Below are 17,221 nucleotides of genomic sequence, written 5' to 3' on the forward strand. Positions count from 1 at the left end.
GGGTGAGGGAGCATCCTCTGTGACCGCGGTCACTCTGAATTCTGAAAAATTCTCCTTTTGGGTTGAAATGTTCTATGCTTGGTCTAAACTAAAGGGTAATTTTTGTTTTTAAGAAGGTGGAAGTGTCTGAAAATAATTCATTTCTGACTATGCAGTATATATCCCCTTGCCAGTTTGACAGATGCAGACTACAGCTCTCCCAGCACAGAGAGCTGGACACGGATAGTGGGCTGTTAGTCTCAAGTCACTTCTGGAACATCTTCCATGGTGGAGACTGTAAAGGCCTAACTGAAAACCCACAATGGAGTGCTCAAAAATCACAACAACAACACGCCACCTGCCCTTAGCACCAAAAGGAGAAAGTCTTGTTGTTGTTTAAATACAAAACTGGTAGAATTAGTGATTTTATAGGGACTCCAAAGTGTTTACTACATTCTGAAAATTCTAAGATTTCATTTAATAAAAAATGTAGGTTTCTACCTTTTTCAGTAGACTAGGCACAGCTACCTAAAAATAGATATGCTGATACCTTGTTAAGTCTTACAGAAAACTGACTCCTGCCAAAAAAATAGAAATAAAGGTCTGAATTCTGTTTCTTCAATGAGACATGAACTTCAGTACCTAAGTCCTCCTCTTAAAATCTTAATTTACTTAACAGCATTTCTTTAAAGTTAATTTGTTTGGAGCTAAGGGAGGAGGAGAGGAGTTTTTGCTTTTTAAAGCAACATGAAGATTATGTCCTGCAATGTAAGCTCTTTGGGGCAGGAAAGGTCTTTTTGTTCTGTGTTTGTGCAGTGTCTAGCACTAGCACAATACAAGCGATAAATAATAATGAAAACCTCTTTCCTTTTATGAGGCAATCTCAGCACATCTAGGTTAAGTTTTCCTCCTGTCTTATGTTGTTGAAAGTGCTTCTGGCACTTCGTGCTTAAAAAACAGTTAATATTTGCTAGTTTTGATTGATTTAATATTTGTTAGGTTTTTTCAGTTCCGATCTTGCTTCCTTGATGCAACTGGGTGTTCTGCCGTTGAGTTGAGGAATTGCAGCCTCCTGCTCTAACCATGATATAACAGTCTAGCCTATAAAAGTTGTGAAAATGCTTCTCCCTTTACTATAGCTTCTCTTTTCTAGTGTACGCTGCTTTCTTGCTTCATTTATTCACAAACCATTAGCATATACCTAGTCTGCATATTTTAGGCACCAGGCACTTACCACTAATTCTTGCACTTGCACATATGTTCTCCCTTGCATCCTCTTACATTCCATATAGGTATCAGTACTTTGACTCACACTTCATCAGTCATAGCCAGTAATTATGTGATTTTCTTGTAAATCCTTATGGATGCTGAATGGAGATTCTCCCACAGAGGCATTTTCTGACAGCTCCAAACTGTCTAAAAAATATCTTAAAACAAGTCAACCTATTTCCAGATGTCCTACACATTCTCTATTCTTGTACCCTCAAGAAAAGGTTACAAAATCCATGAACACTTAGACTGACTTTTGCTGGTAAAGAACTATATTTCCCAAATTTAGATGAAAAATTAAAGTGTAAAATCATTTCTTATGGCTTCTAGAGGCTGTTACATATTGTTTGAAAAATGTAATAGAAAATACCAGTATTCTGTCCGACATTTCCTCAGTCAGAAAAGTAGCTTTTGATTTTCACCTCTGTACATGTATGAATCGTTGCTGAGTATATAATGAATTGCTGTGTTTTCTATTTTCTATACATATTTACTTCACTGTTAGTGTCTAACTTTTTGTTTGTAAAGAACATTAGAATACCTTAAGTTGGATAAGACTAAGGTGGTCACTCTTGTGCTGGTGAATGGCAAAGATCTTTAATTCTATAATAACTCATTACTGACTATTATACAATATAAATATTGGAACCAAATAGAGTGATTTAATCATAGAAAGAGAGCTTGAAAACTGAAATTATTTGCTTTTTTAAATTTTAAACTAAACTCTTTATAACTTTATTTCACTTTGATACAGTGGTATCTTAAGTTGCTATTTAAAATGTCTAAGGCTGTAATAGGAATGGTGGGGAAAGTAATACTTGGAAACTGTGGTCTGTGAAAATTTCAGTACCATTATGACTGCAGGATGTTACACCCACTAATACTCACTGTTTATGGCTTCATGTCCCCCATTAGGGTAGTATTTCAGCATCTCATAAACGTTAATGAATTAATTGTCACAGCAGTTGCATGATTTAGAAAATATTGTTACTCAAATTTTACAGATCAGGAACTGAGGCAGAGGGAGATTAAATAACTTGCTTAAAGTTGCACAGCAAGTCTGTGGCAGAGCCAGAAATTGAACCCAGACTTCTTGAGTCCCAATACAATAATACTTTAATCACAAAGACCACCTTCCTCAGTCTTTTCGATTTAGGTAGAGAGAGATTTATAGTCTTCTAAAACATCTTGAAGTTTAGCAGCAACCAACAAACTCAATCTGTTGGTTTTATATTTAATCTGAGATAGTCTGGTAGCTAGATTATTGGATTCCAACCCTCTTTTTTTGTCCCACTTCACTCTCCATTTAAAATATGTACATTCTCCATATATTTCTGTGATTAACACACTGAATACTGTAACAATTCAGGCTTACCTTTGTCATTATTTCAGGTAAAAAATTTTGAAAGTGCTGAAGTCCTATTTTCAAAAGAGACTGAGGAGCCAAAGTCACTTGTGGGGTCTCTCATATGAGAATATAACCAAGGGTTTGACCACTGAAAATGTTGCCTAGAGTCTATAGCCGTACCACTTTCTGCTGAAATCCTGTTAATTTTGTAAGCTAAGTGGAAGACCTCTAAAGAACACCTTAATGGCTCAGAAAGAGATGATTGCATTCATCTCTGTGACATAGTACTTGATTCCCACATGGGGCATGGAGTTACTTCAGGAGTCTTTTGGTTGGAACATAAAGCAAGTCCTCTCCTTTGTGGTAGTTTGTCCCAAGGCCCATTTTGTAACAATAGGGGCTTTAACCCTGGTGTCTTGGACATTATACTTGGCCTGGCTAAATTCTCCCTGTAGTTTCCACTGGAAAAAATATTCTGCATTTCTTATCTGACAGTCTTTTACGTACTGTAGTATTGCTTTGTACCATTAAATACAAATGACTGTATTTCAGTGGTTGAAGAACCAATCCTGTACATACAGCTCATACAAAGTTATGGTTTATATGGAAGTTTATAAGATATGTTGGATGTGAAGTGCTGCTGTCTGTAAGCTCATTACTATTAACAGCATGCTCTGCATCTTAGTGTGCAGTGACACATTTTCTTCAGATATTTATACTCTTGGTGCCAGATCCAGTGGTCTATTCCTGGCCCAGTTTGGCAGTGCAAAGCTAGCATCCCTCTTATCAGTAGCCACTCCAAAGAAATCAGGAAAAGGCAATAAAGAGGCAAGGACCGGAGGAAAGCTGTTAAAGGGTGGTTCAGTGGATGCTCTCCTTGTAATTCCAGAATGCATTTTTCTAACCTAAGAAGGGACAGAGCCTTTTGGAGCTCCCACGTGGTAGAGAATTTTCACTGTTTCCAGTGCTCACCGGACTAATCTGGGTGTGTTTTGCAAAAATCATTGGTATAAATACATCTTAATTTAAAACTGGACAATATTTCTAATTTGTTTGCACTCTCCAGAAATTTTTTTCGCTGCCTTTTCTTTAGTGTGTTCCAGTATTCTGCTGTATTTAGAAAAAAAGGAAAGATATCTAGCAGTTTTTTCGGTAACCGTTTGTGGAAATGTTAAGAAATAGATCTTATTGTTATGTTTTCCCATTATCCCTATCAATTTGTTTAAAAAATCTATTGTACAGTAGATGATTACCTTACAAATAACTTGTAGAGTGTGCACTTCAAATTCCATAATTATAAATGCAATTGTGTGACCCAGCTGAATACTCAGTATTTAAGTGAGCATAAAGCTTCATATATTAACATTCAGAATAAATGATGACCCTTCATAAAGCCTAAGTAAACATTTTTTCTGGCTTTATTTTTCTAGCTCATCCCTTTTTTTGTGTGGGAAACTGGTTCAGGTGGTTTACTGGAAAGAATCTGACAAGTTGCTTGTAATTGGCCTTCCTGCAGAAAGGTGAGTTTTAAACACAGCATGTTTATTTTTTAGAAGATTATTGAAATGTGCAAAGACCTGGGAATAGTAACTTTCTTATATCACTTTAATATATGTATAGAGCTATGTTTTCAGTTGTATGGCTGGTAACTCTGCACCTATGTAGGAATTATTCAGCTTGCGGTGTATGGAAAATCACTGCCAAGAACATGACAGAACTAGTTTGTCACTGAAAAATATTGTGACTTTTATGAATATTTGAAATCCCCTGAACAAAAACTGCTATTTGTGTGGAAAAAAATTATAGTTAATGTGATGTATCTGATTTGGATTGTAATCTCTTTGCAGCAGGGATTCTATTCTTTATCTGAGTATACAGAGTTTAGCACAAAGGGGCTGCAATCCTGATTGGGGTCTGTAGATGCTACTGCTATACAAATAACAGTAATAGTGAGTGCATTGTCTGGGAGGCAGGAACTCTTTTTCCCAGCTCCACCACCGATCTCTGTGTGACCAGGAGTAAGCCACTTAAAGGAAAACTACTGTATATTACTATTTAAGTATGTAGCGTATGTGTAGGGTCCTACCAAATTCACAGTCCATTTTGGTCAATTTCATGGTCATAGAATTTTTAAAATAGTCCATTTCACAGTTTCAGATGTTTACATCTGAAATTTCACAGTGTCGTAACCATGGGGGTCCTGACCCAAAAGAGGGTTTTTGGGGTGGTGTAAGGTTATTGTAGGGGGATTGTGGGATTGCCATCCCTACTTCTGCGCTGCTGCTGGCTAGGGCACTGCCTTCAGAGCTGGGCAGCCAGAGAGCAGTGGCTGCTGGCTGGGCACCAAGCTTTAAAGTCAGCGCCACCACCAGCAGCTGTGCAGAAGTGAAGGTCTCAGGGTATGGGAAGGTGGGTTACCATAGGTCCATGTTTTCCTGGAAGCTTCCCACCTGGGTCCGGGACTGACAATTAGACCCGCAGCCTCTCCGCAATGTGGGGTGACAGCTCGAGCCACAGTCTTTCCACGTAGGGTAGGGGTGACAGCTCAAGCCGCAGCCTCTGTGCATTGGAGGGAGGGGTGACAGTGTGAGCTGTAGTCTCTTTGTGCAGGGGAAGGGGGTGACAGTTTGGGCCGCAGCCTCTCCACCCAGGCTGGGGGTTGACAGCTGGGGCTGCAGCCTCTCCACTTGGGAGAATGGGGGAGTGACAGCTGGGTTCGCAGCCTTTCCGCCTAGGTTAGGGGCTGACAGCTGGGGCCGCAGCCTCTCCATGTGCTGGGGAGGGGATGACAATTGGGGTTGCAGCCTCCCGCCAGGGACAGGGTCTGTCCCAGACAACAGCAGCAGAGCTTCCTGCAACCAGGAGAGGTTCCCGGAGGTGAGTCTGACCCTGCTCCCGGAGCAGACCCTGCTATTCTATTTTGTGTGCGGATTAGAAATTGTGAATCAGTGAGGCCAGCAGCAAAAAAGAAATTCACCCTCTCTTTATCCGTGATGCATTTCATCATATTGTAAACACAGCTTAAACTGTTTTCTTATTTTGTTTTGTTTTGCTAGTGTGCCTCTTTCTCAGCTAAGGAACATGATTACAGATGTTGTCAGAACCTTAAAATTTATGTATGGTTCTTTGGACAGGTAAGTGCTTCCAAAGGATTTATTTTTAATAACTAATTTTGAGGTTAAAAGAGAAGGAGTACTTGTGGCACCTTAGAGACTGACAAATTTATTTGAGCGTAAGCTTTCGTGAGCTATAGCTCACTTCATCGGGTGCATACAGTGGAAAATACAGTGGGGAGATTTTATATACACAGAGAACATGAAGCAGTGGGTGTTACCATACACACTGTAACGAGAGCGATCAGGTAAGGTGAGCTGTTACCAGCAGGAGAGGAAAAAAAACCTTTTGTAGTGATAATCAAGGTGGGCCATTTCCTGCAGTTGACAAGAACCTGTGAGGAACAGTAGGGGGGGGGAAATAAACATGGGGAAATAGTTTTACTTTGTGTAATGACACATCCACTCCCAGTCATTATTGAAGCCTAATGTAATGGTGTCCAGTTTGCAAATTAATTCCAATTCAGCAGTCTCTCATTGGAGTCTGTTTCTGAAGTTTTTTTGTTGAAGAATTGCACCTTTTAGGTCTGTAATCAAGTGACCAGAGAGACTGAAGTGTTCTCCGACTGGTTTTTGAATGTTATAATTCCTGATGTCTGATTTGTGTCCATTTATTCTTTTATGTAGAGACTGTCCGGTTTGGCCAATGTACAGGGCAGAGGGGCATTGCTTGCACATGATGGCATATATCACATTGGTAGATATGCAGGTGAACGAGCCTCAGATAGTGTGGCTAATGTGATTAGGCCCTATGATGGTGTGCCTTGAATAGATATGTGGACACAGTTGGCAATGGGCTTTGTTGCAAAGATAGGTTCCTGGGTTACTATTTTTGTTGTGTGGCGTGTGGTTGCTGGTGAGTATTTGCTTCAGGTTGGGGGGGCTGTCTGTAAGCAAGGGCTGGCCTGTCTCCCAAGAGCTGTGAGAGTGATGGGTCGTCCTTCAGGATAGGTTGTAGATCCTTGATGATGCACTGGAGAGGTTTTAGTTGGGGGCTGAAGGTGATGGCTAGTGGTGTTTTGTTATTTTCTTTGTTGGGCCTGTCCTGTAGTAGGTAACTTCCGGGTACTCTTCTGGCTCTGTCAGTCTGTTTCTTCACTTCAGCAGGTGGGTATTGTAGTTGTAAGAATGCTTGATAGAGATCTTGTAGATGTTTGTCTCTGTCTGAGGGGTTGGAGCAAATGTGGTTGTATCGTAGAGCTTGGCTGTAGACAATGGATCATGTGGTGTGGTCTGGATGAAAGCTGAGGCATGTAGGTAAGTATAGCGGTCAGTAGGTTTCCGGTATAGGGTGGTGTCTTTGTGACCATCGCTTATTAGCACCTGTCATAAATATAAAGGGAAGGGTAAACCCCTTTAAAATCCCTCCTGGCCAGAGGAAAAATCCTCTCACCTGTAAAGGGTTAAGAAGCTAAAGGTAACCTCGCTGGCACCTGACCAAAATGACCAATGAGGAGACAAGATACTTTCAAAAGCTGGGAGGAGGGAGAGAAACAAAGGGTCTGTGTCTGTCTGTTGGTATGCTGCTTTGCCAGGGATAGAACAGGAATGGAGTCTTAGAACTTTTAGTGAGTAATCTAGCTAGGTATGCGTTAGATTATGATTTCTTTAAATGGCTGAGAAAAGAATTCTGCTGAATAGAATGACTATTTCTGTCTGTGTGTCTTTTTTGTAACTTAAGGTTTTGCCTAGAGGGATTCTCTATGTTTTGAATCTAATTACCCTGTAAGGTACCTACCATCCTGATTTTACAGGGGTGATTCCTTTACTCCTATTTACTTCTATTTCTATTAAAAGTCTTCTTGTAAGAAAACTGAATGCTTTTTCATTGTTCTCAGATCCAAGGGTTTGGGTCTGTGGTCACCTATGCAAATTGGTGAGGATTTTTACCAAACCTTTCCCAGGAAGTGGGGTGCAAGGGTTGGGAGGATTTTGGGGGGAAAGACGTGTCCAAACTACGTTTCCCAGTAAACCCAGTTAGAGTTTGGTGGTGGCAGTGGAGATCCAGGGACAAAGGATAAAATTAATTTGTACCTTGGGGAAGTTTTAACCTAAGCTGGTAAAAGTAAGCTTAGGAGGTTTTCATGCAGGTCCCCACATCTGTACCCTAGAGTTCAGAGTGGGGGAGGAACCTTGACAGCACCGTAGTGTCCAGGAAGTGGAACTCTTGTGTGGACTGGTCCAGGCTGAGGTTGATGGTGGGATGGAAATTGTTGAAATCATGGTGGAATTCCTCAAGGGCTTCTTTTCCATGAGTCCAGATGATGAAGGTGTCATCAATGTAGCACGAGTAGAGTAGGGGCATTAGGAGGCAAGAGCTGAGGTCTCAGAGAGAGCAAGCTTTTACACCAAGTGTTTTGCTTTTTGTATTTACATGGCTTTGCACTGGATTCTATTGCACTGGAAGCCTGATGTCTGTATGTTGTTGTCTGTTTTTGTTTCAACCTTACACTAATACAATTCTTTTAACCTTCTTTGATAAGCAGTATTTTTTTTTAAACAGCTTTGGTCCCGATCATGCCAAGACTTACACGTGTGCTTAACTTTAGGCATGTCAGAAGGTCCATTGAAGCCACTGGGACCTATTCTTCTAGACTTTTAGGTGGATTACATTATTAGATTGTTATTATAATATACAGTCCATAATTTTTAACTTTATTTGAGGCAGGGACTGTCTTCCTCTGTGTTCAGAAATCATCTAGCACATTTTGAATACTACTTCAGTTTTCAATAAAAATGCCAAGGGCCAATGTTAGTATAACTGTATTAATTTCAGTGTGAAAATCATAATAGTTATGTCTATTCCTGTGTTAAATAGCAAAAAAATATATGTGTTGTGTTCTAGGCAGAATAATTTGACATGACATCGGGTCTCCTGTTTACTCCAATAAGCATGTACGCACCACTTCTTATACATTGGCAATTTTCAAAGATATACTGGCAGCTATGTACATGTATCTCCGAAAAGAATCAAACACTGAATATGATGGATAAATCAGTTTATTTTGATACAACTTTAGTAGACATTTGGAATAGTAGAATTTTTTTCTCATTTTCTGAAGGTAATATGAAGAACATGCTATAGTATAATCTTTTTTATTTAAAATTGTTTTGGTTGACATCAATTAAACAATAGTCAACAATGGCAGGTACACTAAAAATAATTAAATGTCTAAAGAAAAGGAGCAGGTAGAGTCATCCAGGTCACCAAAGAGATGAATGTATTTTAGAGCCTTATTTCAAAATCTGAAATTTGCTGTAAGATGTAAACTGCAGAACTATTGGTATTAAGAAGTATCAATTGTTTTCCAAGCAAACCTATTTTTATTCTGGGTAACAACCTTGTGTTTAACACTGAGTGGTTTTTGTTTGTTTGTTTTGTTTTAATCCAAATGGAGTATCCTGCTTTGAAGCATCTTCTATAACATAGACAATTATACAAACAAGGTACCAGTCTCTCGATGTTATTCTAACTTCCAGTTCATATTTGTTCAGTGCTTTTTGCCAGGTGGAAAACATTTCCCGCTTGGATCATTTTTTCAACCTGTTCTTCCAGCGAGCAATTCAGCCAGCCAGACTCAACTCAAACGCCAGCCCCAGTGCTCAGCACTATGATGGCTGCAGTGCATTGCTTTTAGACAATCTCCCAGGGGTACGCTGGTTAACACTGCCACAAGAAATCAAGGTAATCTCCTTTACAAATCTCTTAAGAAGGACTTTTACGTGACAGGGTAAACATTTCACAAAAGCAATTTATTTACCACACCATTTTCTGTGTTCCTTTCCAAGGTAGCTTTTGCTGTTATTTCTAAGATGTAATTTAAACAAAGGCTTCCCCTGTTCCAGGCCATCTTTTCTTTCTACCAGATCCTTCTATGGAGCAGTAATGCTGAATTTGGAACCCCACATACATTTTCATAATCAACAGCATGCTGCTGTAAATACAGCTTAGTGTCTTCACTCAGGAATCACGTAGGAAGAGAAGATGAACTAAAAAGGAGTTAAGGCCTTGTTTAACAAAAACATCTTCAATATGTAGCAATTATAGTAGAAAAAACAATTGATGGTATATGTGTTTGTTTCGTTCTACCATTTAAACATTTTTCCAGTAGGCAGTCTTCTAATCTTTAATGTCATATTTTTATATGAGCAGCTTGTGTTGCAGCCGAGTTGCAGCCAGCTGCTGTAGAATCTGAAGAGATGGCCACATGACATTTGTGTGGCAACACACTGGTGCAGCTTCCATGCATCATTTTTCTGTATCTAATTCCCCCCAAATTCAGGCAGGAGCCGAGAGCTACACAGAAAGGATGTTTGGTTTTCTGCACTAAACTGCAAGGTGGTGGAGGGTTTGAAGAGAAAAGGTGAAATATTCGGTATAGCTTAGAGAGCTTGGAGTCTTACATCTGAACCTCTTCTTCTGAAAGATTTAAGTGGGGGATATTGGAAATTCCCCCAAAACAGAAGGAAAATCACTATGTAAAGAAAAAGAACTTCAAGAATAACTTTGTAATCAAAAGCCAATTACTTGACCTTAATCTATTTCCATAAGCCCTACCATCACCTTTTCTACAGCTTGCCTCCTGTCTACACTGCAGAATTTACTGTGCTGGAGCAATGTGTTATAATACGTCAGGGACACAACTGTTTTATAATACAGCATTGTCTCGCCTTTGTGGTGCGCAAGTTCTGTAGTATGGTCCCAACATGATTTGGTTCTTCCCACATATGAAGTCGAAACTGTGCTGTAATGTAGTTGGCACACAATCTTGCCCCAACATAGTAAATTTTACAGTGTAGAAAGAACTTAATATTTGGAGAGAGTTATGGGAAGACATTTTATGGAAGCGCATTTAGGGTAAAGACGAGTAATTGTGTTTTGGTGACAAAAGATATTCCTGACATATGTTTTTCTTTATATTGTGTGTATATAGGTCAGCTCTTGTTTTGTTTTTTTAATAAACACTTGTTTTTGTATAAACTTAGCGCATAGTTTACATTAGACTAACTAATTTGTTTCTGTTTTACCTCATCTTGCGTCCGCTGTTAACTATGGAACTGTAACTAAGGAAGGAGAGAAACATTCTAATTTGATTTTACAGAGGTCAAGAAGCCCAACTTTATATCTGAGCACTAAATACAAATGAAATAACCCCTGTTTGATGGTAGTATACATTTTATTACATTTTCTCTCTAAAAGTAAAAGACCAATTTCCTTTGTTATGAGCAACCTTTCTTTAAGCCTCTAAAAGCAGGCAAGGGTCTGACTAATTAGGGTATAAAATAAAAATATTTGTTAAAAGAAAACAGTAGAGTGGGTCTTTAAAAACAAAAAAACAAAAACAAATGTTCCTTATTCGGGCTACCACTTTCCATCTTTTTCTTCTTCATCTTTATTTGGTTTTGTAGATTCCAAGGCCAGAAGGGAACATTGTGATCATCTAGTCTGATCTCCTGCATACCACAGGCCATAGAACTTCCCCAAAATAATTCCTAGAGAATATCTTTTAGAAAAACGTCCAATCTTGATTTAAAAATTGTTAGTGATAGAGAATCCACCACAACCCTAGGTAAATTGTTTCCCAGGATAGAGTCTCCCATCCTGTAAATATGGCCTACAATCTTTGTTCCTAGATGTAAACATTTACATTTAGCTATAATAAACTACATAATGTTTGCTAGTTCCCAGTTTAGCAAGCAATCCAGATTGCTGTGCATTAGTAACTTGTCATCTTCATTATTTACCATTCCCCAATTTTTGTTGTCATCTGCAAACTTTATCAGTGATGATTTTATGTTTTCTTCCAGGTCATTGATAAAAATGTAAATAGCATAGGGCCAAGAATAGATTCCTGCAGGAATCCACAAGTAAACACTCAACTCAAGGATGATTCCCCATTTGCAATTACATGTTGAGACCTATCAGCTAGCCAGCTTTTAATCCATTTCAGGTGTGCCCTGTTAATTTTATATCATTCTATTTTTGTTAATCAAAATGTTACGCAATACTAAGTCAAAAGCCTTACAGAAGTCTAAGTATCCCATCACAGGCAGTACTACAATATGTTTTGATCTTTATGTCCTGTGTAAATTTGGATTTTCTTGACTGACATATCCATTGATTATATGTATATAATATATATAATATATATATGTATATATATTATATGTATATAATATATATAATATATGCACTGTGACTGTTGGACTTCATCTTTCATAGCTGCTATCTATCAGGCCTACAACCCCAAGGTCCTGATAAGGCATATTCTGTCAAATGAATGTCAGTAGCTGTGGCCAGACACTGCTCTGTTCCTGTCCTGAAGGTATGAAGGGCAGCCACAAGAAGTTCTTTGACAAAGCATTAAAGCAAGAGTCTAAGGGTATATCCACATTGCAATGAAAGCCCAGGATTATTGGAACTTAAGTCAGCAAACCTTGGGTTTGAGAACCCAGGGCTTGAGTGTCTACACTGATTGCTGACCCTAGGTTGAGAAATTTTCAATGCCGGGTACCAACATCCACACCACAGTATACACATCCAAGTCCAACCAATCATATCTCAGACTTCCAAGCACCATCCCAAAATGTGACTGCTGCTGCCCTTTATTCATGGCACAGTGTGGGAAAACTTGACTGTCCATCCCCGTGCGTCACAGGAAGTTTGAGCAGCCCACCAGCACCTCCTGCCAAGCCGTCATTTTGGTCTGCATGCTCCAAGCAACCGGAGCCAGCAACCTGGAGGCGTTGCAAGTAGAAGAGCTTGCCTTGCTTGCACTTTCACTCTTGTTTGAGGAAACAGGCAAAGCTTCCATGAGTCGCTGGTAGACGTTCCAGCTGTGTTTGCTGACCCACCAATGACACCTGACAGAACTAATGATGGGGGAGGACACAGACATGGTAGACTCGAACTGGCTGGTGCTGCTCATGACACAGTCCAGCCGCTGATGACCCCTGAATAGACAGGTGCTTCTTGAGCAGGGCCACAAGAAGAGACTGCTGGGACGATATAGTCATGCAGACCTGGAATGGCCAGCAGCGGGTCCAGAACTTTTGCATGAAGAAAGCTACATTTCCAGAGCTTTGTGAGCAGCTTGTCCTGACCCTGCAGCAACAAGACACGCATGAGGGTGGCCATGCAGGTTACTATAGCCATCAGGAAGTGGTTACCACAGACTGATACAGGTCCATTGCCAACCAGTTTGGTGCTGTAAAATCATCTGTGGGTAAAGTAATGGCAGAGGCTTCTGAGGCAGTCAGGTGTGCAGTTTACCCCCAGGTGGCAGGCATAAAAGATGTACCTGAAGTAATTGCTGGCTTTGAGAGAATGAGGTTTCCAAACTGTGCCTGAGCCATCAATGGGATTCATGCCCATTGGTTGTCCTCCTCAAAAAGCATGTGAGTACATAAACTACTCCATTGTGATACAGGCCCTAGAGGACCACAGAGGCTGCACTGGAGAAGTTCATGATACCAGGATTTTCTGCCAGTCAGAAGTCTATATTAATGGACAGGCTGGGACTGTCTTCCACCAAATCACATTGTTCATAAATGGAGTTACTGTTCCCACCCACTGTTGTTTTTGGAGACCTCATGTACTCCCTTTTGCCTTGGCTTATGATCTCAGAAACAAAAGAAGGTTTAATTATACTCTAAGTGGGAGTAGAATGCTGGCTGAATGTGTGTTTGGCAGATTGAAATCCTGCTGGCACTGCCTACTGACAGTTTGGATTCCCGTGTCATCAATGCTGTCCACATTACTATGGCTTGCTCTGCTCTTCACAATCTTTATGAAGCCAAAGGTGAGCCATTTTCCTCCAGATTAACCTGTGATAGTGATGGACTGCTGAACTGGTACACTCAGCCAGAAAGTACCCAGGCAACACAAATTACAGATGCTTTGTGCTCCCACATCATGGATATCCATGGGCCAATGGCAGAGGGAGAATAGTACGTTTATGAATGTGCTTTGTGCAATGCTTGCATTAGAAAAGATGTGGGGGGTTGATTGTCATACATTGTTCTTCTGAAAGACATGACCATTTATGAAATGGGGGCAGGAGGGGGGAAGAACTTTGGATTTACACTTACGGATTCATGTAGATATCTGTATTGAGAAATAAATAGTGTTTGCATACAACTTCCAAGTTATCCCTTATCATGTGTTTACCTTTATTATTTGAAATACACATATGAAGTGATGCTGTGGTGGTAATAACATTTTGTATTAGAATAAAAACCTTTGTTTTCAAACATTTATTAGAAAACCACAATATTAAACCATTGCCAGGCAAGTCACCTGCTATTAGGACACCAAAACACACCAATAACACCAAAGCTTTTAACAAAATCATAAACAAAGTGCATGAACAAGAGCAAACAGTGAAACAGTTTCCAAGATTGAAATTCCCTACTGTTGCGTGTCCCCTGGCCTCCCATTCTCCTTTCCCTTCTTTACACATTTACTGCACTCTGTGCACCAGAGCAGCAGGGTGGAGGGGTTCAGTGTGTGGGACTGCATGGGGTACATTTGGCCTATCTGTCTGCTGTTAGGGCTTGATTGCATGGCCCACCCATAGAACTGTCCAAACTGTTCCTCGTCTGTAGCACTTTATACAGAGGAGGAGACTCAGGCCCTTGGGGTGGGCACAGCAGGAGGTCATTGTGGCTGTTAGCAAAAGCATCCCCTCAAACAGTTCTTTCTGCTCTGCTCTATCTTCCTTCCTCATCTGTCATTCCTATTCTAGGAATTGTCAAGCAAGTGTCTGCTCCTGCACTGAAATCCTGTGCAGCCAGCCTGAGCCTTTCTGCTTGCCTCTCTTTCCTTTCCACTTGCTGTAAGTCCCTTGCTCTTCGGTATTGGACCTGCTTCTTGGCTCTGTCCAGAATGTCAACCATAAGTTCATCATGGAAACACTTCCTCTAGGACCAAGCCACAACAGTACAATGACTCAGGCTTCTACTGGAGCATGGGCAAGCTGTCAGGGTACTATGGTCTGTAAAAGTCAATGGTCCTGGAAGCAGACAAGACACAGAAGGTTATTGTCTCAGTGGATGAGCACAGAAAAATTCCTTTTGAAACTTCAAGGACACAGAACATTACTTTTGTAAAAATGTACTTTATATGGTTAGAGGTACGCGTCAAACCACAGAAGTTCCCTGGACACTATCGAGTTAATAGCAGTCAAAGACGTGCACAGATAATGGTAAGTTAAAAATCACAGCTGCTTTTTTTTCTCTTTTTTTTAATTGCAGTCCAATTTGGGATTTGGGGGAGAGCGGTTGCCGTGGTGTTCTACATAACCCTCCTCTATCATTTCAGGCATTCCACATTTTGGAAGATGTAACAGTTCTTGGGTTCCCAATTGACAAAAAGAGGTTTTATTCAAATCTGCCAGTAGGAAGACAGCCAGGTATGCCACTGAAACATTCAAACATGTGGTGAGTGAACAGCACTGCTATGAGTGGAGAGAGCTGGTCAGCTACCGAGGTGGCCCTGAAAAATATGCCCTTCCCTGAAATGTGACTACTTATGTGGAGGTTCCGCTACAGGAAAAGTTTGCAGCTATCAGCACCTGGGATTGGGGCAAAATTCATGAGGGAATCAACAGGATGTTGCTTTAGCATCCATGTGGGTTGGTGCCTCTGCACAGCTTCTGATATATACTGTTATGACTGCATGCAAACAGATAGAACTCCGCTGGCAACTCCCTTCCTCCCCCCGTCCCCAAGTCCCCATTTCTGGCACATTTCTGGACTGTATTCAAACCCCCAGATGTATTTCAGACAAATGATTTCATCACACATCAACCACATGGACTACAGTTAACTGAAATGGACTACATTTCAACCTCCCTCCCCCAGTTCACTGGTGGCTTATTACACCATTAAGTAGGTACGGAGCACCGTGCTAACAGGAAAGGCAATATAAGGTTCTTATTTGTAACAAACCGGAATCTCCTTGCTAAAATTGTGCTTTTCAAGTAAAACTTCACTTTTAGAGGCTTATTTCACTGTTCGCGTGTTTCCATATTGAATTCCACTTGGTGGGTTGGGGAGGGAACACCAAGGCACTGGTGTGCAATCTGCCATTAGCAGATACACATTGCTACCTAGGGCTTGTAATAACTTTTTGCATTGGTTCATACTGTAACTATATTAATAAACACAAAAACTGAGCCAAAAACTTACCAGATCCAGGGAAACTTCTGCCTCTTCCTTTTCTGCTGCCAGTTCCACGGTGCACTGCTCTTCCAGTGAGCCATCAGAAAGTTCCTTCAAGTATGGCCCAGGATGTGCTGCAGCTGTTCATGCAGCAAAGCCTCCTCAGGGACCAGTTTCATCACCAGAGTCACTTTGGTGGCCTCATCCGGCTCTTGCTGCTGGATCCCATCTCTTCCCATGTTAGATTCTGGGGTCAGCAGGTCACCATCCTGGCTGACTAGGTCATCATACACTGCTCTTGGCTCCATGTGAGGTGCAGTACCCAGCACTGCCAAAGTCCTTGTAAAACTGGCTTGATGATGATGAGTTCCCAGAAATGCAATTCTGGTCCCTGGCTTTGCAGCTTTCTGTCTTGAGCCACTTAATTGCTCCCTGCACTGGTCACTAGTCTGGTAAATTTCCAGTGCTACCAGTTTCTTCTCTATTTGCTGTTAGGCATAATCATTCATGGCACTCTTACTGATATCAAATGTTTTGCTCACCTCACACCAGAGAGTCACCAAAATCGCACTATGCTCCCTCAACCAGGAAGCTGTATGCTTGGCAAAGGACTTCTGGTCAGTGGCCATTGCAAACTCAGGAAAAGGTTCAAACAAACCCTAAAACAGTCAGTTTAACATTAATCTGGATAAAATGGTTGTGTTGCTAATCAGCATAGAGAGGCATTCTGAGGATAATAAATAATAAAATGTTTTGCACATGCCTTTCTTCTTCCACAGATCTCAAAATGTTTGCAGCTCAGCTGCCAAAATAAAATGGAAGTGCCTAAACACTGAGCTGTACTTGAGCAAAGGCAGATTGTCTGCATTTCCTGGAATAGGAAGTGGGATAGAGAGGACAAAGAACACCATCCTGTGGGATTGTGGGATAGCATTGGTAGACTCCCAGGGCCCGAGTCCAATGTGGCTGCATCCACACGGCAAAACAATAGGGCTTGAGCTTGGGGTACTGGCTGGACTTGAGCTCAGACCCTCCATCTCTGTGAGGCCCTAGATCTCTCAGTGCAAGCCTGAGTCTGAGAGATTTGTGTATAGACAGAAGGACCCTGACTCTGAGCCCAGGCTTACATTGCAGTGTAGACATTCCCTAAATGTGGCTTACTGGTGTTACAGAAAATGCCCTAATTCTATGGCCCGTGGGTGTCTTTTTTCCTTCTTCTTAGGCTAGCTTGGTGTTTTTTGATAATGCTTCCTATTTTTCCTTCCTTTAGAGTTTGTATTGTTTTTTTCTAATTATTTTTTAGCTTCAATGCAAGGTGCTGCCTCACTTTATTGGATCAATAGCTGCT

At 40.8% G+C, this 17,221-nt stretch overlaps 1 protein-coding gene across 4 annotated transcripts in view; it reads left to right on the forward strand.

Moving 5' to 3' along the window:
* The window catches only part of INTU (inturned planar cell polarity protein), a 109,780-nt gene that overhangs the window by 60,693 nt on the left and 31,866 nt on the right, over window positions 1-17,221 (forward strand). For all 4 annotated transcript variants that reach the window (XM_037897172.2, XM_027821611.3, XM_037897174.2 and 1 more), the window contains exons 6-8: window positions 4,027-4,116; window positions 5,653-5,730; window positions 9,205-9,394. In XM_037897172.2, the coding sequence (XP_037753100.1) occupies window positions 4,027-4,116; window positions 5,653-5,730; window positions 9,205-9,394 (358 nt within the window). The remainder of the gene's footprint in view (window positions 1-4,026; window positions 4,117-5,652; window positions 5,731-9,204; window positions 9,395-17,221) is intronic.

The sequence above is a fragment of the Chelonia mydas genome, chromosome 4 (assembly GCF_015237465.2).
Source record: "Chelonia mydas isolate rCheMyd1 chromosome 4, rCheMyd1.pri.v2, whole genome shotgun sequence".
Lineage (NCBI taxonomy): Eukaryota > Metazoa > Chordata > Testudines > Cheloniidae > Chelonia > Chelonia mydas.